The sequence below is a fragment of the Dama dama genome, chromosome 1 (assembly GCF_033118175.1).
Source record: "Dama dama isolate Ldn47 chromosome 1, ASM3311817v1, whole genome shotgun sequence".
NCBI classification, from domain to species: Eukaryota; Metazoa; Chordata; class Mammalia; order Artiodactyla; family Cervidae; genus Dama; species Dama dama.
Window position 1 is genome coordinate 62334048 of NC_083681.1, and position 21840 is coordinate 62355887.

Here is a 21840-nt window from a genome sequence, read left to right on the forward strand (position 1 = left end):
TTTTCCATTTTGGCCATGCCACACAGCTTGTAAGATCTTGTTTCCTTGACTAGGTATTGAATTCAAGCCCCTAACAGTAGAAGAGAGAAGTCCTAACTACTGGGACTGTCAGGGAATTCCCCTGTGTATTTTAATTCTATCCTGTTTTCTAATTAATACTCAATAAGAAATAGTTTTTTAAATAGTCAATGATTATCTAGGTTTATTTATACATTTACCTTGGTAGCTCAGCTGGTAAAGAATTTGCCTGCAATGCAGGAGACCCCAGTTTGATTCCTGGGTCAGGAAGATCCCCCGGAGAAGGAATGGGTTACTCACTCCAGTATTCTTGAACTTCCCTCATGGCTCAGACAGTAAAGAATCTGCCTGCAATGCAGGAGACCTGGGTTCAGTCGCTGGGTTGGGAAGATCTCCTGGAGGAGAGTTATTCTGCCTGGAGAGTCCCCATGGACAGAGGAGTCTGGCGGGCTACAGCCCATGGGGTCACACAGATTTGCCGTGTTGCCCTCCGTTCTTTCCTGCACCTCATGTCTTCTCCTTGGGATGACTGCTTATGACTAAAGCATGTCCATTACAGTTCCCTTTTCTGAGAGTCTGCTGGTGGCAGTATCTCTGTTTTTGTTTCTAGATAGCTATGTGATTTGTTTTGCCATGTAACTTAGAAACAGTGTATTTTTAAAATTCTGTGACATTCGTGTAGTAAAATCCCCTTTATTCCTTCATTTATCCATTATTTATAAGAACAGTGTTTCCCAGTTTTTATATCAATTAAAATGAAGGATAAAAATAAAATTGGTTATAAAACCCATGTCAATATGTAATATTCACCCATGAATTCATAAATGAATAATTTTTAAATGCCACATCCACTCAAAAGATGCATTCTTTTTACATTTACATTTGTTTTATATTACACTGGAAAAAACATTGCTTTGGATCTACTGTACAAGTATTATATAATGTTAGAACAGTTTAATATAGAGAACCTTCTGATCACAAGACATAAAAATTTTTTTTTCCATTTATGGACATTTTTGATGGGCTTCCCTCAGTGTGACTATGTGTTGAAATAATACTTTGGATATATTGGATTACATTTTTGAGGAAGAAAGCATGATGCATAGTTACAGTAACATAAAAATATATTAGAACAGGGGACTTCCCCGGTGGTCCAGTGGTGAAGAAGCCGCCTTGCAACGCAGGGGACAGGGGTTTGATCCCTGGTTGGGGAACCAAGATCCTGTGTGCCTTGGGCAACCTAAGTCTGCTTGCCACATAGAGTCCTGTGTGCCATGCTTAACATTTTGAGAAGTGACCAAACTGTTTTCTGAGGTGGTTGTATCATTTTACATTCTCTCCATCAAAGTACAAGGGTTCTAGTTTCTCTTCATGTCTGCTAGTATGTTTTTTTTTCTGTATTTTTAGAGCCATCCTAGTAGGTTAGACTGCAATTATCTACTGAAGTTGCGTTGATCTAATGCAACTGGCTTATAGTGTTGGGTGGCCTTTCATGTGCTTATTGACAATTTTTATATCTTTTGGACAAACAGGTCTCACTCACGTTTTAAATTGGGTTATTTGTCTTTCTTTTTGAGATTTAAGAGTTCTTTATTCTGGATACAAACATCTGGCAGATGTAGAATTTGTAAACAGTGTTTCCCACTCTGTAGGTTATCTATCCAGTTTTGTGATGGCATCAGCTGTAGTACAAGTTTTCAATTTTGGTCGAGTCCAACTTACTCTTTTGTTACTTGTAAGGTCATGAAGCTAAGAGTTTTATAATTTTAGCTTTCACGTTTATGACTATAATCTGCTTTCAGTGAATTTTTATATATGGTATGAGGTAGACATCCAGCTTTATTCTTTGTTCTTATCTAGTTGTCCCAGTACCATTTGTCAAAAAGCCTTTTTCATGCTTCCCCCATGGAACGGTTTTGGCACCCTTGTTCACAGTCATTTTACTGTAAATATAGAGTTTACTTTTGGACTTTAGTCTTTTGGTCTGCGTATCTATCCTTTGCTACTATCACACTGCCTTAATTACTAAAGGAATAATTAAGTTTTGAAATTCAATTACTGTGGTATGATTTGGAATTTCTGAAATGTGAGTCCTCCAAATTTATTCTTCATTTGCAGGATTATTTTGACTGTTCTGACTCTCTTGCTTTTCCATATGAATTTTAGGAGTAGTTCGTTAGTTTCTAAAAAAAAAAAAAAAAAAATCAGCCAGGATTTTTATAGAGATTCTTGTTCTGATTTCTTTTTTTTTATTTTGCTCATGCTGCACAGTATGTGGGATCTTAGTTCCCTGACCAGGGATCAAACCTGCATCCCTTGCAGTAGAAGCCTGTTATCTTAACGCTGGGCCACCAGGGAAGTCTCTGATTAGCTGTTAAACCAAGCATGCATTCCTATGATAAAACTCACTTGGTCATGATGTATACTGCCTTGGGTTACCATTTCCTTCTCCAGGGATCTTGCTGACACAGGGATTGAACCCGTGTCTCCTACATTTTCTGCTTGGCAGGGGGATTGTTTACCACTGAGTCACCTGGGAAGCCCATATACTTCTTTTGTATGTTGAAATATTTGTTCATATTTAGCTAGAGATTTTTGTGTTTGTATTCATAAGGGGTAGTGGTCTGTAGTGTTTTCATGATGTTTTTTTCTAGTTTAAGTATTGGAATAATACTGGCCTTGAATGAGTTGGGAAATATTTCCTCTTATCTCTTTGAGTTTATGATGGATTGGTATTAATTCTTAACTTTTGATAGAACCCACCTTATTTTGACCTGTGCTTAGCTTTGTGGGCTGTTTTTAATTTCTTTTATTGTTTTGTTGTTGGTCTGTTCAGATGTTCTCTTTCTTCTTGAGTTCTTTTGGTAGTTTGTGTCTTTCTAGGAATTTGTCCCATTCACCTAAGTTATTTGTTGGTATACAGTTTTTCATATTACTTTATGATCCTTCTTATTTAGCTTCCAGTGCTGTTTCAAAGTATTTGAGGGGTGTTGTTTTGTTTCCCACATTCAATTGGCTTTTCTTCTTCTAGGCCTTCACAGCTTTGGTTGGCTGACCCTTGTCTTAACATCGCTTTTTTGTCTCTGTTCTTTTAAAAATATTTTTGTGCTACTTAAGTGGAACTAGGGGTAAGTTTAGGTTGATGGAGGTTCTCTTTCTAATTGTCATCCAGATGTTAAGAAGTTAATAAATGCCCTTTTTTTTCATTTCGATTTTTTTAATTGGCGGATAATTGCTTTACAGTGTTGTATTGGTTTCTGCATACAGCATGTTGAATCAGTCACATATTTATATGTGTGTGTATATATATATGCATATATCCTCTTCCTCCCATCCTCCCACATCCTGCCTCTCGGTTGTGACCCCGCGCCAGGTTGGGCTCCCTGTGTTACACGGCGGCTTCCGCTAGTTACCTGTTTGACCGTGGTAGTGTATATATGTCAGTGCTCTTTGTCAATTCATCCCACCCTCTCCTTCCCCCGCTGTGTCCACAAGTCCATTCTCTGCATCTAACAAGCATTCTTTAATTTCATTGTTTGAAGCAATTTGATGGCAAAAATAATCAAGTCTCTTTGTAAACTGTGCAGATTTTACTCAAAGCAAATAAATGTTTAATATTTTTGTATTACTAATTTGCATTTGCTTGATCTAGTTTCAGAAGCCACACAGGTGGCAACTATTAGCACAACTGCCAACACTACTGGTCCTGCTACTGCTTCCTCCACCACGGTGGGTGCGGGTAAGCAAGAGACTCTCTACTCCACTTCATCTGCAGTAAATACCCCAGAAAACATAAACTCTTCAGAACCCCCAAAGTCCACCGAACTTGACGGTCTTCCTTCAGACCAGTTTGCAAAAGGACAGGACACTGTCGCCATAGAAGGTTTTACAGATGAGGAGGACGCAGAAAGTGGAGGAGAAGGCCAGTACAGAGAGCGTGATGAATTTGTGGTAAAGATAGAAGACATAGAGACTTTTAAGGTAATGTGAATGTTCCCAGGTATAAAGGTCATAGTTTAGGGGGTGTGTCTTCATGATGACTTAATACCTTGCTCTAGTTTAAGTTGTGAAGAATTATGAAGTTTGGAGAAAATGGTTATTTATGTAATTTAAACATTTAAAGAAAATAATAGGAATATAATGTAAAAGTAACATTAGACTTTTTTTGTAATTTCAAATTGTAGAATATTACAATTTCGTGTAAGAAACTTTAGCAGTATTAAGAACACTTATTTTGGGGGTTTTGTTTGCTTGCCTTTTTTTTTTAATTAATTTATTTTTTTAATTGAAGAATAATTGCTTTACAGAATAGTGTTGGTTTCTGCCAAACATCAACATGAATAAGCCATGTTTGCTTGCTTTGATTTCATTTTTTAATTGCAGTGAAGAGAAATGACATTAAAAAATACAATGAAGAACATAACATTTAAATTATCCATATTCCTTCTGTTCACAATTATCTGTTGTTAGTATTTTAGCATATTTGTTTCTGGTGGTTTTGAATATGTATGTACTATATGTAATAAAATTGCAGAAACAATGTATCATTTTGGAAAACTTTCAAATAGCTATAGAAAAGGGTAGTGGGCTACTTTGCATATTTGTACTCCCTTTTTCTGGAAGAATTTAGGCAGAGACTGAATAGCTGACTTATAAGAATTACCGTGAATGTTCAACTAGGTAAAAGATAAAAGATTGAACTAGGGAGTTCTTTAAGATTCCTTTCAGCTCTCAGATTCTATAAATCTAGAATATATTGCTAGTTTTTATAAATGTCATTAATTCTTCTTACAGGAGGCTTTAAAAACAGGAAAAGAACCCCCAGCTATTTGGAAAGTACAAAAAGCTTTATTACAGAAGTTTGTTCCTGAAATTCGAGATGGGCAAAGAGAATTTGCTGCTACAAATAGTGTAAGTAAAATGCTTGTTTACATTAAGCTTCCTGCTTTTTGACAGTGATCGTGGGTAAAATATAGAATGATATAAATTTAGATGTATTGTTTAATGTATTTATATTGAGCATCTCTGATATATTAATAAGTAGCATAAAATTTGAACTAGAGTATATGATGCTCTGATTTTAAAATAAAATTAATGTCTAAATACCAACTACTTAAATGGCTTAACTTTTTTTTTTTTTAAATAATGGAAAGGAATTAACATTAGTGTGTGAAGAATTCTGATGGACCTAGAGACATTTATATTGATTATTCTGCCAATCAAATATCCTGATTTACCAAGACGACTTACAGAATTATTTCTTTTTGCTTAAGTAGTTGTTTAATAGCATTGAGCAAGTAAGCATCTGATGATTACCAAAAGAAGACTGCATCTATATATAGGCTTACAGAGTGAGGCTGGGATCATTTTTATTGAGAGTGCAATTAGCCTGGCCTGAGCTGCATTTTGAAGGATGACTTTATGACAGTCTCATGACAACAAGGGAATATTTTATGTACGGAATGTACAATTAAGTAACTCAAAGTGCTTCTTTCTTTAGTACCTTGGATATTTTGGAGATGCAAAGAGTAAATACAAAAGGATATATGTGAAGTTCATTGAAAACACTAACAAAAAGGAGTATGTCAGAGTGTGTTCCAAAAAGCCAAGAAATAAGCCTTCACAGACTATCAGGTATTTATTATTATATGTAATATGTTTGTAATAATTATTGGAAAGCTTATTATTGGTGATATCTTATACAAAGAATTACATCAATTAAAAAGAGACTGATTATTTTTTTAATTATATACAAGTCTGAAAATCATTGCTTAGTGTCATAAGTGATTCCTTTTGAAGTAACGACACAGGAATTATAAAGTCTGTGGCTATCATTGTGGGGTGGATATGTTTTTCTTTCCTGAGTCCTTTTGGTGTCACTCAAGTATAGTGGAGAATACTCGGATTTACAGTCTAAAGATTTGAATCCATCTGTTTATGACCTAGATTAATATAAACATTTCTAGGGACTTCTCTGGTGATCTAGAGGTTCAGACTCCATGCTTCCACTGCAGGGATTGCAGGTTTGATCCCTGGTCGGGTGACTAAGATCCTGCACATGGTACAGTCCCCCCCCCCCCAAAAAAAAACAAACTGAAAAAAAGATAAACTTGCTTAGCTCCCTTTTTTTAATCTAAAAGTAAAATGAAAATAATAACGGAATGTCAAATTTTAAATGAAAAAAATTTGAGAAAAAAACTGTTTAAGGCCTGTACATTACAACTGCATTAGAATTGTCATCATATGTTAATGTGACTCTGGGTTGTCTGGAGCATGAATTTGGAAAACCATGAATTTGGAAGTGATGACCCAGCCACATTCTCTTTAATCTGTATGGGAAAGGGGGTGTGAGCCTACATACTCTCAATTTAGTGCTCAGAAGATCTAGTTAATGACGATTCCAGCTTATTGGACACAGCCACCTTACCTGTATGATGGAATTTCATCCTCTCCTTCAAACCTCCAAAACTAGGGCACGGCAAATCTTACTTGGGGGACTCTAGCATAGGTGTAGTTGAGAGCCCACATCAGAACCTGGCACCACGAGAGCCTGTGAGAGTTCTGATGTTCCAAGCTAGAACATCGATGGACTAGAAGCCCATTGATCATCTGCATTACAGCCTCATAGGAAAAATGAGTTCGTACAGGGAAAGGAGGGGGAGAGAAATAATAGGGCCTGAATTAATACCGTCCCTTACTAACTGAATATGTTGAATGTCAGTGTCAGAGTGTATTTCAAGAGAATTTTGGAGCAGTCACCATTGGCGATGTGTAGGGCTTAGACTTTATTTTGGAGGTATTGGTGAGGTGATTAAAATTTTTTTCACCAGTGTTTCTTGGTTTTCTGTTTATTTTTTAATTAAATTATTTACATTCAGATTTTTTTCATTCTAAATTTTTATTTACCTTATTTGGCCAAGTTGTGTGTCCTGTGGGATTTTAGTTCTCCAACCAGGGTTTGAACCCACACCCCCTGCAGTGGAGGCACAAAGGTCTAACGGTTGGAACCCACCAGGGAAGTCCCTTGTCTAATTTATTTGAATTAGACAAGTTTTCAGTGTGTTAATGAAGTCTGTTTGTGACATTGCAGAACTGTTCAGGCTAAGCCAAGTAACAGCAGTAAAACTTCTGATCCTCCAACACCAAAAACTGCAACAGCAAAAGCCCCTTCCATGAAACCCAAAGTTAAACAGCTAAAAGTAAAGGCTGAGCCACCACCAAAGAAAAGGAAGAAATGGAAAGAAGAATTTTCATCATCCCAGTCTGACTCATCTCCTGAGATCCACTCTAGTAGTAGTGATGATGAGGGTGAGTTCTTCATGAAATGAATACCTTGATAGTTTGAGATCTGCTGCATTAATGGAAAGGAACAATGATGCTGACAATTCAAAATGTATTTATTTTTCCTTAATTAGGGAATTTAGCTACCTCATTAAGTTCTGCTTAGGCATATATTTGCCCATGACTAAGCTAAGTAACTGTGCCTTAGTTTCTCTCTTATAAAGTGAAAAGATTGAAATACATAGCAGTTATCTAACACCTTTTGACCTTAGAACCCTGTTCACTGTTAGAAACTGTTGAAGGCATCAGTGAGTATTTATGTAAGCTCTATATATATTGAAATTAGCTTCATTAGAAATTAAACCTGAGACAGTTGTAAAACAGAAATGTACCAGGAAACATCCATCAGCCATCAAACTTACTGCGTAACATTTACAAGAAATTTTCAGCAGTTCAGTAGTCCAGAGCAGAGGCAGGCAACTACTACTGGTGGTCTAAATGTGATCTGCAGCCTATGCTTAAAGTTTTATTGGAAAACTGGGAATTATCTACATGTTTTCATAAGTTAGTTTCCCCTTACAATGACCGATTTGAGTAGTTCTTACAGAGAACACCTGACCATTAAAGTGCCAAATATTTACCACGTGGCCCTTTACAGAAAAATTCGCTGACCCGTGATTCTAATAAGGTAGTCAGAAAAACATGGAAGGATGACGGAAGGCTGCGTATGCCATGCTAAAGCTAAAAAGCTTGGGATTCTGTAAACAGGGGACTCCTTGGAGGGATTTAAGTAAAAGAACAAATGGTAAAATCTGAATTTGAATTATGAGACATCATCTGTCTGTTTAGTCACTCATTCGTGTCCGACTCTGCAACCTCATGGACTGCACCATGCCAGGCTTTCCTGTCCATCACCAACTCCCAGAGCTTTTGAGAAATTCAAGATGTATTCTTGGCAGAACTTGAATGATGAATTGAGTTTTGGGGGTACTGTTGAGGTTGATGTCTAGGATGGTTTCTGGCATTACAAGTATCATTGCCTGGGAGCTGATCTAGAGATTACTTGGATAGAAATAGAATTATAATTAAAATTCTTTCATAACAGAAGTTTGCTTTAAATGTATTATTTTTAAAAGCTACTTAGAAATGTTTTTTAGAAATGTTTGTAAAGTATCAGAATTTGTAAAGAAATTTAGTGCTTTGAGTATGCATGGAAGGCATTATTATATATATATATATAATTGTATGTAATATCACAGTTAGCATTCCTGCTTACTGTTTAGAATAGAGAAGTTTAGAGCAGTTTAAGTTCTGCTTTGCACTGTTTATACAGCTTCCTCAAATGACAATCAAGTTGAAAATTTTGCACTGCTTTGCACTGTTTATACAGCTTCCTCAAATGACAATCAAGTTGAAAATTTTCTTTCACTGATAATCTGAATTACCACTCGGTGTCACTAGTAGGCAAGCATTATTAGTGCTTCTTAAAAAGACGGAAATATGATAATAAACATAGTTTTTAGGCTGGTGGTTTTTCAAACTATTTGTTTCAAGACTTCTTTATAATCTTCAAATTTATTAATGATTCCAAAAGACTTTTTTGTGTGTGATTTGTATCTATGTATATCACCAAGGATCAGTTAAAACAATTTTAAAATATTTTAAATAAACCCATTACATATAGGGGACTTCCCTATAGCTCAGATAGTGAAGAATCTGCCTGCAATGCAGGAGACCTAGGTTTGATTTCTGGGTCAGGAACATCCTCTGGAGAACGAAATGGCAGTATTTCATTGAACACTCCAGTATTCCTGCCTGGAGAATTCCATGGACAGAGGAGCCTGGTGGGCTACAGTCCATGGGGTCGAAAAGCATCGGACACGACTAACTGACTAACACACATGTTACATATTAATGTAAGTTTTTTAAACAATTGTGTTTAATTAGAATAGGATTTTCATATTCTGTATTAGGTTTTTTATTAGATGTTATTTTGGTTAAAGTATGTGAAGAAAACCTGGACTCATGTTAGGTATGTAGTTAGGAAAGAGAGGAGTATTTTGATTACTTTTTTGGATAATTATGGGTATTTTTCTTTGATACTCAAAGGATTTTATTTTGTAAACTTGACAAGTGATAGTTTCTTCAACTTTTCATGCTTTGTTACTTTAAAATCTGTTTGTTTTACCCTTTGAAGTATCTTTCATCTGTGAATGACTTTATAACATTTTTTGGCCATGTGAAAATATTTGTTAGCTCACTGATTTTTTTTTTCCATTTTTTCCCCCACATTTTAAAATGTGGCAAAATATATATACATAAAACTTTCCACTTTTACCCATTTTTAAATGTAAAATTCAGCAGCATTAATTATATTAACAACTGTTGCACAACCTCACAGCTATTTCCAAAACTGCTTAATCACTCCAAATAGAAACTTTGTAACCATTAGGCAATAATTCCCCCTACTCCCTTCCCCCCAGCTGCTGATGATCTCTAATCTATTTTCTGTCTCCATGAATTTGCCTCCTCTACATGTCTCATGTAAGGGTGGCTTATTTCACTTAGCATAATGTTTTTAAAGTTCGTCCATGTTATATAGCATATGTTAGAACTTTTTAGGTTTTATGACTGAATGCAATTCCATTGTAAGTTTATCCATTGTATGCCCTTATCTTTTTATCTATTGATAGACACCTGGGTTACTTCCACATTTTGGCTGTTGTAAATAATGCTGCAGTGAACATTGGCATACAAATATCTGTTAGGTTTGTGTCCTGGTTTTCCACTTATTTATATACCTAAGAGTGGATCCTAAGAGTGGAATTGCTGAGTCATATATTTTATATATTTAGCTTTTTGAGGAGCTGCCTAACTGATTTTCACTAACAATACATAGGTTTCTGGTTTCTTTAAATCCTCACCAACCCTTGTTATATTTTGTTTTGTGATGATAGGTATTTTAGTAGGTGTGAAGTGGTATCTCATTGTGGTTTTGATTTGTATTTTCCTAATGACCACTAATGTTGAACATCTTTTCAATTCCTTACTAACTATTTTCTTACTTTATTTGGAATAATGTTTATTCAGATTCTTTGCCCTGTTCATTTCTCCTTTTGTTCCTTAGTTGTAGAAGTTCTTTATATATTGTAGATGTTAAACCCTTATTAGGTATATGATTTGAAAATATTTTCTCCCCTTCGGTAGGTTGATATTTCACTTTTTTTTTTTTTTAGTATATGTGCTGTGGAGGTGAGTCCTGTATTTCAGTTTTTGATAATGTCTTTTGATGTACAAAATTCAAAATTCTGATAAAGCCAAATTTATCTGTTTTTTTTCATTGCTGTTGTTTTTGGTGTCGTATTTGTAATCCATTGCCAAATCCTAGGTCATGAAGATTTATCCCTGTGTTTTCTTCATTAAGAGCCTTATGGTTTTAGTTTTTACATTTACATAATAAATTTTTGCAGTATTAAAAAATAACATATTTAATATTACCACTAATTTCATCAGTGAAGTCTTTAAGTATTGAAATGGTCGTCAGGCTCACAGTGGTGAAAATAAGTTTTCCGAAATTCTAATTTTCACTTAGAACCTCAATTTCATCGGCAGCAAATACTGTCAGTTGTTTTCCTGGTAGTGACAGGTTCACTTCTCTAAGAAAATGTCTGCCAACTACTGAATAGGGGTAGGGTATCTGTTATTTTTTAAGTAAAAATGGTATTCCAGTGGAGGAGAAGGTGGCTGGTTCATCAAACAATTGCATGGGTGCTCCTCCTGGAGACAACTGTCATACATCATAGCAGAAGTGCTTTATATATACCTCTCATTTCATCACAGAGTTTTAAGACATTTACTCAAGAGTAAAGATTTAATACAGTTGAGTTTTTACTGTTTCTCCAAGGATTATTCTTAAATATGAAATGAAATGACAGTGAAATCAGTGTTTCGGGGTTTTTTCTCCTTCAAATTCATGACCGCAGATGACAGTCATGGCAGAGTACATGGCTATTGGTACAGTTTGCTGTCAGTGTCTCAGTTCATGCTCAGAAAGGCCTACAGATGTTTTACCCAGCATTACTTTTACAGATGTCAATAGAGTAACAAAGGTATATAACATCTTAATATTACTAGGAAAACAGTTTGACATCAGAGACCCCTGAAAGGGTTGTTGGGGAGACCCTAAAGGGTTTGGACCAGACTCTTAAAAGAGAGAGAGCCCCTGTTAAAGGTTGTGATGATAGTTCTGTATTTGAATAAAAAAGTAAAACTTAAGACACTCCTCTAATCTTGCAGTTCTTACTGTTGAATTTGAGTGAAATTTTTTTTATACAGATTGTGTTTACATTAAAAATTTTTAAAATATGTCTTGACTCTCTAGACCAGAATTTTATAGTAATTTAAGTGTAGAAGTAAAAAGAAAAGATATGTATATGTTAACTCATACATTAGGTGTTTTATGGTTTCTTTACTAATTAAATACTAGAAAAATCATCCAATTTTGAAGTAGCACGACCTCGCAGTGGATATCTGGTAGGGCCAGGGGAGGGGAAACAGGTCCCTACAAGGGCAAATGTTTCCAAATGTTGGGCTGGTGTTGGACTTCGGAGGCACCTGGGAATTTTTTTTTTTTTTTTTTTAGTTCTACCACCACTTTATTGCTACCAACCCATCTCCCCCCACCCTCGTGCACACATGCTCAGTCATGTAACCCCATGGACTGCAGCCCGCTAGGCTCCTCTGTCCATGGACTTTTCCAGGCAAGAATACTGGAGTGGGCTGTCGTTTCCTTCTCCTGGGAATTTTTCTTCAAGTGTAGCATTTAAGCTTCATTACCACTCCAGATTCGTTTTAGTAAGTCCAGCAGTCTGTTTTTTTTGTTTTGTTTTGTTTTCAAAGCTCTCCAGTGATTGTGATAGGCACAACCAGCTTTGAGAATCTCTCATTCGAAGTGTTTTTAAAAGCAGAGTGGGAGAACCTTGACTTTGAAGAAGTTTTATCTACAACCTTTTATCTGCTTGTAGGTAACCTGCTGTTGGGTGACGTGTTTTTAAAGTTGTCAGAAAGGAATCTTTAATATTTCCTCTTTTCTCCCTCCCAGAGTTTGATCCTCCAGCTCCCTTTGTCACTCGGTTTTTGAACACAAGAGCAATGAAGGAAACCTTTAAGAGTTACATGGAATTGCTTGTCAGCATTGCTTTGGATCCTGACACAATGCAAGCCTTAGAGAAGAGCAATGGTACAGTCTGCTAAGTAATACTTTTTTGGCAGTACTTTCCAGATCTTTTTCATTCTTCTCTGTTAGTTATATGTTTAATATGTGGTTTTTGTGATATACCCTATATGTTGTCAGTTAATAAACTATTGATATATTGGTTCTATAAATACAGCTTTATATTTCATTAGGGTCATAGCTTTTCATGAATTGTTTGAATAGTTGAACAATTTTATATTAAATATATTTTTATTGATTTCTCCTCATGAGAATATTCCAGTATTCCTGCCTGGAGAATTCCATGGACAGAGGAGCCTGGTGGGCTACAGTCCATGGGGTCGAGAAGCATCGGACACGACTAAGTGACTAACTACCTACTAGTTTCTTTAAATCCTAGAATCTTTTTCATACTCATAACATTTTCACTAAGTATCTATATTATGTAGAAGGTCCAGATTTCAATCAATTTTTATATTTCTGGTTTCTAATAATTGGAAAGATGAAGCAGATAACAGTAGTATAAAGATTAAATTGTATATTTATGTCTAGTAAAAGATACATCACAGAGTAAATATTTTCTAATCAATTAGCAGTAAAACCATAAATGCCTTGGATTATATTTATTAATATTATTCCCTTTTTACTCTTCCTCTAGTAACTTTTTCTTCTGGTAAAGTGGGGATGAAATTGACATATGAAATAAGCTAATAATTCATATATCTAATGTTGCTCACTAATATTTACCCTTCAGCTACTACAGCTTTCACCAGGGACAATTAAGAGAATGAAAGGATTAATGAGCCAGTTCCCATTATCCTTCTATCAGAATGAGTTGAACAAGTGTAAGATCAAAAAGATAGTAACAATGAATAAATAGTAACAATATACTTCAACAGCAGTGCCTAATGATATAAACTGTTTTATTATTTCCATATATACTTTGACATACATTATTCCCCATAATCCCAGAAAACTTAGCCATTTTTGGAGTAAAGACAGTGAGGCTTAAAAAGGTTAAGTGACTTGCTTATTAAGAGCTCACAACTTGCAAGTAGCAGAAAAAGGATTAAATCCAAAGTCTTCTAATTTCTAGTCTTGCTTTTTTGATCATATAATCAGAAACAGTAACAAAGAGCCTGCAAATGTTTTCTCTGTCAATCAGAACTCCTTGCATCATAAAATATACATTTCTTAATAGTGGTCATTTCTGGGTAGTTGTATTTTAAATGATTTTTTTCCTATTATATTAAAAAATTATTTTTCTCCGTTTAAAATGAAGGGGATAGATTTTAATGGTTATATTTCAAAACAATGCACAAATGTTTAAAACTTGTTTTTGTAAAATGTAAATTTTGAATAGACTTAATCACTACTGGAAAGATAAAAAGAAAGCTATCAGGTGTGTTGTGGTGACTTTGAACAGCATTCCTTACTGAGGACTTTTTCTTCAACTTGAGGAAAGTGTTCTTTTGCTGTCTCTGTGCTTGTGTTTATTTTCCAGATATAAAGAGACATTTTATTTAGCTATGAAATTAGTAACCAGATTCTGAGGGTTTATATATACATTTTCAGAAAGGTCATTAAAGATAATTAGTATTATAAAATGTTGCTATGCTCATAAATTTGTAGTAACCTAATCTATTTACTATAGCACCAAAAGTAATTAATTTATACTCTGAATGTATTTTTCTTTTTCTAAAATAACTATTTTGACTCTTTCCTTGTGTATTTGAAACTGAATTTTGACTATTTTTTCTTGCCCCCTACTTATCCTTTGCCCCAAAGTACAGTGAATTAAGAATATCATACTCAGTATTTTATTGAAAAAAAAATGATTTGAAATATTATTATCGTTCACTTGGTAAATGAAGTCTGGAGAGATTAGGCAGTTTGACAGTTTGTTGATCAATTCTAATGCTGGGGTTAAAACCCAGGACTTCTGTTCTCTCATCATAGTATGCTGCTGTTTTCTCAGTTAGCTATTGTAAACTTTTTTTTAAAGCTAACTTTTGTTAAAAAAGAACCTTGTGTGCAATATTTTAAAATCAATACTTTACACCATGAATTTAATGTCAGTCTATTAATGTTTTGAGGAAAAGCTGTATTTCTAACAAGGTTTTGTGTTGCTAGTTCATCCTGTTACAACAAATTCTTATCTTGTTTTAGATGAGCTACTTTTGCCTCATATGAAAAAAATAGATAGCATGCTGAATGATAACCGAAAGAGACTTCTTTTGAATCTTCATTTGGATCAGTCATTCAAGGTATTTCCTTCACATGGTTTATTAGCAAACTCAGTAGCAATTATAGTCCTCAACATAACAGGAAAGAATATTTTGGAAGTCATTCTCAGTTTTATAAAGTTGTCTACCCAACAAAAATTTGATTTTTATTCATTGTGAGTCTTGTCTGAATGTCTTTTTATTTTATTAAGTACATTCTTAATGTTTATCATTTGTTTTTCTTTGCTTAAATTCATTTTTCAGGTTTTTATGTTCATCTTTTGTTGTTTAGTCGCTAAGTTGTGTCTGACTCTTTTGCGACCCCATAGACTGTAACCCGCCAGTCTCCTCTGTTCATGGGATTTCCCAGGCAAGAATACTAGAGTGGGCTGCCATTTCCTTCTCCAGGGGAATCTTCCCAACCTAAGGATCAAATGCGCATCTCCTGCATTGGCAGGCAGATTTTTTACCACTGAGCCACCTGGGAAGCCCTTATATTCATGTAGTATTCCTTATATATAATATTATAATTTTCAAATGTTTTCAAAAATGCTTCCCTTAAACTACTGTATTCCAATCTTGTTTTTATTTTAAGCCTTTTTTAAAATTTCACATTTCATCTACACTTAGAATTGGCCATAGCAGTTATCAAAATTCCCTTTATTTGCTTGGTTTACCCAGTGTCTAAGGAAAAATTGATCTTCACATAATGGTAGGAGATATTATACATCTGTTAACATATCTTGGCACTGTAAATTGGTTTTTGGTATTACCAGAAATTCAGTTCAGTCACTCAGTCATGTCCAACTCTTGCGACCCCATGGACTGCAGTATGCCAGGCTTCCCTGCCCATCACCAACTCCCGGAGCTTGCTCAAACTCATGTCCATCAAGTCCATCTATTATCAGAAATAGAGAACAACAAAAAGCTAATCTAAAGTCAGAAAATTTATCATAGAATCTACTGAGTAATCAAAAGTTTTCCAGCTTTTCTTATTCAAAGTGTAACATGTAACATCTAGAATCATTTGATTACATCTAAACTCAAGAGAAGTTTTTTTAATACATTTGTATAGCTTTTTTATAAACAGTCTTTATATTTTTGGAGCAGTTTTAGCTTCACAGCAAAACTGAACAGAAAGTACAATTTCCAAGTATCCCCTGCCCCCACACATGAATAACCTCCCCCATTACCATCTTCTCCCACAGAATGATACATTTGTCACAACTGATAAACATACACTGACATATCATGGTAACCCAAAGTCAATAGTTTACCTTACAGTTCACTCTTGTGCATTCCATTAATTTAGACCAACATATCCACTATCATAGTATTGTACAGAGTAGTTTCACTGCCCCCAAATCCTCTGCTTTGTTCATCCCTTTCCCTCCCCTAACCTCTGGCAACGACTGATCTTTTTACTTTTACTCCATAGTTTTACCTTTTCCAGAATTACATATAGTTGAAATAATATGGTATGTAACTTTTTCAGATTGGTTTCTTTCACTTACTAATACTCATTTAAGTTTTTGCCATGTCTTTTTCATGGCTTAGTAGCTTATTTCTTTTTAGCCTGAATAATACTCCATTGTCTGAATACTCCACAGTTTATACATTCACCTACTGAAGGGCAACTTGGATGCTTCCTAGTCCTGGGAATTACTGCCAGACAAATTTGTGTGAAGGGTTATGTGTAGACATAAGTTTTCAAGTCCTTTGGGTGATTTGTATAGCTTTCTCACATCCCTATTTTATCTGAACTCCATGTAAAAGTGAAGATCAATTTCATCTTAGGTAGGTGAAAATTAATGCTCTGAGACTGATTTAGAGGTTGTAGCCAGTTAGAGTGTGTGTGCTCAGTCGTCTCTGACTCTTTGCAACCCCAAGGACTGCAGCCCACTGGGCTCCTCTGTCTATGGGATTTCCCAGGCAAGAATATTGGAGCAGGTTGCCATTTCCTTTTCCAGGGGATCTTCCTGACCCAGGGATTGAACCCACATCTTTCAAGTCTTTTGCATTGGCTAGCAGGCAGGTTATTTACCACTAGTGCCACCTGGGAAGCCCGATCAGAGGTTCAGTGACATCAAACTCTACTAGTCATCCTGTAATCTTCACTGACATACACTTCCAGAGGAGAAAAAAGAAATTCAGAAGTTAGTAAGATAACCAGTGCTAAGAATTTGTTCTGCTCACTCCTAATCCAGGATTTTCTGTTTAACTGCTATCTTCAAATGAAATAGTTTGTGGGGAGATACCATGTTTTTGGCAATGAAATATTGTCAGATTATGTTCTGTGAATATTTACTAAATCTTACAAATGACCAGTTTTGGCAAACCATTTCAGAAATGTTGAGCCAGTTCCCTAAAGACTTGTGTTAAAATAAAGCCATCACTTGGAATTTAGTAGACTTAGTAGGTATTTCAGTCTTATGCAGTAGTTTATGGTGGACAACTAAAAATTTTTCATATTCTTGTTTTCATAGAAAAAACACAAAATTTCTAATTTTGAAATTATAGTTACTTAATGTAACTGTAAATGGTAATAGTGATGTCTATGATAGATAATTTTCATTTATAGCAATTTGTATTTCAAAGTCAAAATATACACACAGTATTAAAAGTTAGAATGATGTGATGTAAAATACTATAAATAGTAGATTATAAAATATTTTATTTTTAGAAACAGTTACTACTCTTTCCCGTGATGATTTTGAAAATTTTAGGAATCTTAAAGCCTTTTGAAGTTAATAATTTTTTTTTTCCTCTGAAATACATTTATTTTCAATCATCTTGAGCATCTTCTTTAAGTTCCATTTGTTATAAGGAGTAATTCTGGGTCCAGAATTTTTCAAACCTGAATGTGTTTTATATGGAAAGCACAAAAGTATATAATAAAAGCACAAATAATCTAAGAAAGAGAGTGAAGCTAGAAACTAATTGCTCATTCTGATAGAGGATGCTGAAAGTTCTATTGTTTCTATTAAATGAAACAGTTCACTTCTACACTTTTGTTTTAAAAATTAAGTTATTTGTTTAAGAAATGTTTGAGGGGTCACAGAGAACCGATACAGTTTGAAAAAGAGTGACCTTGAAGGTTGAAACTGTTTATAAACAGTTGAAACTTACAGCTGTCCTTCCCCTTGACTTGAAGCCTAAGATACAATACTAGAAGGAACACTCTGCCTCATTCAGGAGTCCCCACAGTGTCACATGCTGTTGCTTAAATCAGGTCATAATGTTGGCTCATATCCAAGGGGTGGGGAAATAGGTTCTATATCTTGATGGGAGGAGCTACCAAGAATCTGTGACCATGTGTAACACCCCATGTATGTTTGTGTATGTATGTAGGTATATATTGTATATATTTACCACACCCCATCAGTAACTCCCACATATATTTTTTGTGTATATATGTACATGTATGATTATACTTTTATATTAAAAAAATAAATTTTCAATAGCTGGAGATAGTCAAGCTCACTTTTTTCTAACATCAGTTCTTCTTCTTTATTCACAAGAATGCCTTGGAAAGTTTTCCTGAACTAACAATAATTACTCGAGACTCTAAAGCAAAAAGTGGGGGATCTGCTATTTCTAAAATCAAAATGAATGGCAAAGCTTATAATAAAAAAACTCTAAGAACTTCTAAAACAACTACTAAATCTGCACAAGTAAGTATATATTGATTGATGTAATTACAGATTTTTCACTTGTTAATATAAATCCTACTTAAGACATTGAAACAAGCAAGTTTTTTTAATTTTAACTTTTTTAAATTATGAAAGTATGATAACACATTTACAGGAGACTTGGAAAATACAGAGCAAAGTTATATATAGTTCAACTATATATGACAGTTATTTTTTAAGTAGATAAATTAAGATTTTTAGTTGGAGTTTCAATATCAAATTCTCAAAAATTAATAGAATCAGTATACAGAGAAGTAGGAGAATATAATAGACCTGAAAAGCACTGTGAACCAATTCAACATAATTAAGATTTATTCAGTTTTCACACAGTAAGATACAAATTCTATACAAGTTCCCATAGGCTATAAACTAGGAGACACTGAAGCATATCTAGGGACATAAAACAGGGTGCAAAAATTTCATGGTCTAAAGGTATTGAAATCATACAGCGTCTGTTTTCTTATTACTGTGAAATTATGTTAGAAATCAGTATCAAAAGATATTTGAAAATAGCCCATACTTTTTCAAGTGCAGTGTGACATTTACTGAGAGAGATCTTTGACTTAGCCATCGAAAGTCTCAGTAAAATTAGACTGAGCCAACGGGAATTTGCTGTGTGGCTCAGGAGACTCAAACAGGGGCTCTGGATCAGCCTAGGGGGGTGGGGTGGGGGGAGATGGGAGGGGGGTTCAAAGGGGAGGGGATGTATGTATACCTATTGCCGATTCATGTTGAGGTTTGACAGAAAACAACAAAATTCTGTAAGGCAATTATCCTTGACTGAAAAAAAACACAAAGAGTGATTGCAAAGAAGAAAGCATTTAAATGAGAAGTTAATATTAAAGATACTTTAAACAAAATCTCTTATATTTAGAAATTAAGTATCCACTTTTAAATGATGGGTATCTCTAAGAAGCTATAGCAAGGAAAATTAGAAAATATTTGTAATAGAATGAAAGTGAAAAGAGAATTTACCAGAATTTGTTGCATGCAGCTGAAGCTGCTCAGTGCAATTAAATACAATACGGAGTCTTGCCTAAGGTATGAAAACAAATAATGGACACTAGCATAATATTTTGTGAAATTTGAACAAAATCTGTACTGTGGTTAATGTATCACTAAACAAGCAAATATTTTACTCTGTTGTTGTTAAATGTGAAGTGTGTTCAGGAGGAATGAACAGGAGCAGGGACTCATTCTTGGTTTTTCTCCATTGCTTAGCACAGTATCTGGCATATAGTGAGTGCTCACAAATTTTCTAAATGAGACTGATAATTATTCCATGCTTATATTTTTAATATTTTTGTATGTCATTGAATACAAATGCATACAGATAAATGAGTATGCACATATTGCATAAGAATCAGTATTCCATATCTGTAAAATTATTAAACTTGGAATTCATTTATTTTCAAACATAGTCTAAATTATTTGCTGTTTCAGAAAGCAGTTTAGTGACATATCGATTACCCATCAAAAATGTGTTTTGTAGGGGAAAAATAATGTTTTGTAGAAACATTCATAAATACATAAAACCATATGCCTTTGCTCATTGTAGAATTGTTTATAAGAACAATTTCAAATATAGATCACCAGTGTGAGACTGAATAAAGAGCTACCCAGATAATGTAATACTGTGTGCTTTTTAAAAAGAAGAGATTCAGTCTTTCAATAAAAAATTTTTTACTTCCTGTAGCTTCCCAAACATAGTTATAAGTATGAAGAATACAACAGTGAAAAATGGTCCAAAATCCTTGCTCTCAATTTCTATGGGGGAGTGAGGGCAGTGCTTAATAAACTGAAGATATCCAAGTTTTGTTTAGGTTTAAAAAGTTATGAAAAACAAAATTGTGGAACAATATGTACAGTATGATCTCCTTCCCATTACAAAATTTAGTGTTATTAATACATGTTATACATGGGGGGAACATGGAAGAATATATAACATGCTGTTAACATTGTTTACCTCTGAAACAAGACATTATAGAATTCTTTTACCTTGTAAGTCATCTTTTATGTTTACTATTTAAACTTTTCTATAATGTTTAACTTTTTGGAAATAGTATACTTATATTCAGAAAAAAATAATAAAGATTTTAAAATATAATTTAAATTCTAATTTTGAATAAGCATCTTGTCCATATTAATACATATTAATACTAGCCATATGAGTCTTTTAAGATTTCCATTGAGACTTTTGCTCTAATATTTTCATAAAAGTATTCTTAGTTCAGATGCTCTACGAAATAAATGTGTTTAAATTATTTTCTTTTTATAGGAGTTTGCTGTTGATCCAGAGAAAATACAGTTGTATTCTTTGTATCATTCACTCCATCATTATAAATATCATGTTTATCTGATATGTAAAGATGAGGTAATTACTTTTTTTTATCTTCTTATAAAAGAAATGTATGTTTTCTTGAACTTTAAGAAGATTGTAGCTACAATATTTTTATATGCAGTTTTTAAAGGTTGCATTCCATTTACAGCTACTACAAAATATTGGCGCTATTCCCTATTACACAATATATCCTTATAGCCTATCTTATACCTAGTAGTTTATACCTTCCTATTGCCCCTCCCCGCTCCCACTGGTGACCACTAGTTTGTTCTCTTTATCTGTGAATCTGCTTCTTTTTTTGTTGTATGTACTAGTTAGCTGCAGTATTTTTTAATGCCTTAAAGAGAATTGTCAGAAATAATTTTTTAAAGTATGTGTCTGTGCTCTCTCTGTTAAATGCTGTGCTCAGATTAATCTGAGGCTCACCGCTTCTCATAGGACCTGTGAGTGGTAATGTTTTTAAACTGTTATACTTGTTTCACATTGCCATGATAAATGGCACTTTACTGCATTTTCTTCTCTCATAATGTATAATCATCCTGTTTAATTAATTCATTTCAGTCACTGCTTTGAATATCTTGCTGTCCTCTTTATCACCAGAATGACCTTATCCCAGTTAATTGCAGAGAAATGGGGGGTTTGTGCCTTGGTGTGAAGAAATGATAGTTAAAATTTAATTGTATCTTTTCAGTATCATAATTTAAGTTGCTCAGAAATTATATATGACCATACCACATGATGGATGGGATATAAGGATTAACATCAGAGGTTAAATGGTTGTACACCTTTTTTGACAAGCATTATCAGTTTTTTAATTTAAAAGGGTTAAGTTGGCTCAAGGCTGTACAATCATGTATTTGATAATAATCTGGTATTGAAAAATGTGCATAAATCTAAACTCTATCTAGCAAAGGAGAAAGTAAATATGGTCACATAGTGTATGTTGGCTATTTTTACAATGCTCTGGAATGCAAGAACTGACCCCAAAATTTGTTATTCCACTTTTAACACAATTGGACGGAATTGAGAAAGTTTGAACCACTTCTCCTAGCCTTCCTCCCTCCCCCCTTG

The 21840-nt window shown here is 34.3% G+C and overlaps 1 protein-coding gene across 2 annotated transcripts in view; it reads left to right on the top strand.

Moving 5' to 3' along the window:
- Nucleotides 1–21840, top strand: part of QSER1 (glutamine and serine rich 1) — a 79761-nt gene that overhangs the window by 54102 nt on the left and 3819 nt on the right. For both annotated transcript variants that reach the window (XM_061151412.1, XM_061151405.1), the window contains exons 5-12: nucleotides 3671–3999; nucleotides 4813–4929; nucleotides 5519–5652; nucleotides 7109–7326; nucleotides 12401–12538; nucleotides 14681–14778; nucleotides 18258–18410; nucleotides 20707–20802. In XM_061151412.1, the coding sequence (XP_061007395.1) occupies nucleotides 3671–3999; nucleotides 4813–4929; nucleotides 5519–5652; nucleotides 7109–7326; nucleotides 12401–12538; nucleotides 14681–14778; nucleotides 18258–18410; nucleotides 20707–20802 (1283 nt within the window). The remainder of the gene's footprint in view (nucleotides 1–3670; nucleotides 4000–4812; nucleotides 4930–5518; nucleotides 5653–7108; nucleotides 7327–12400; nucleotides 12539–14680; nucleotides 14779–18257; nucleotides 18411–20706; nucleotides 20803–21840) is intronic.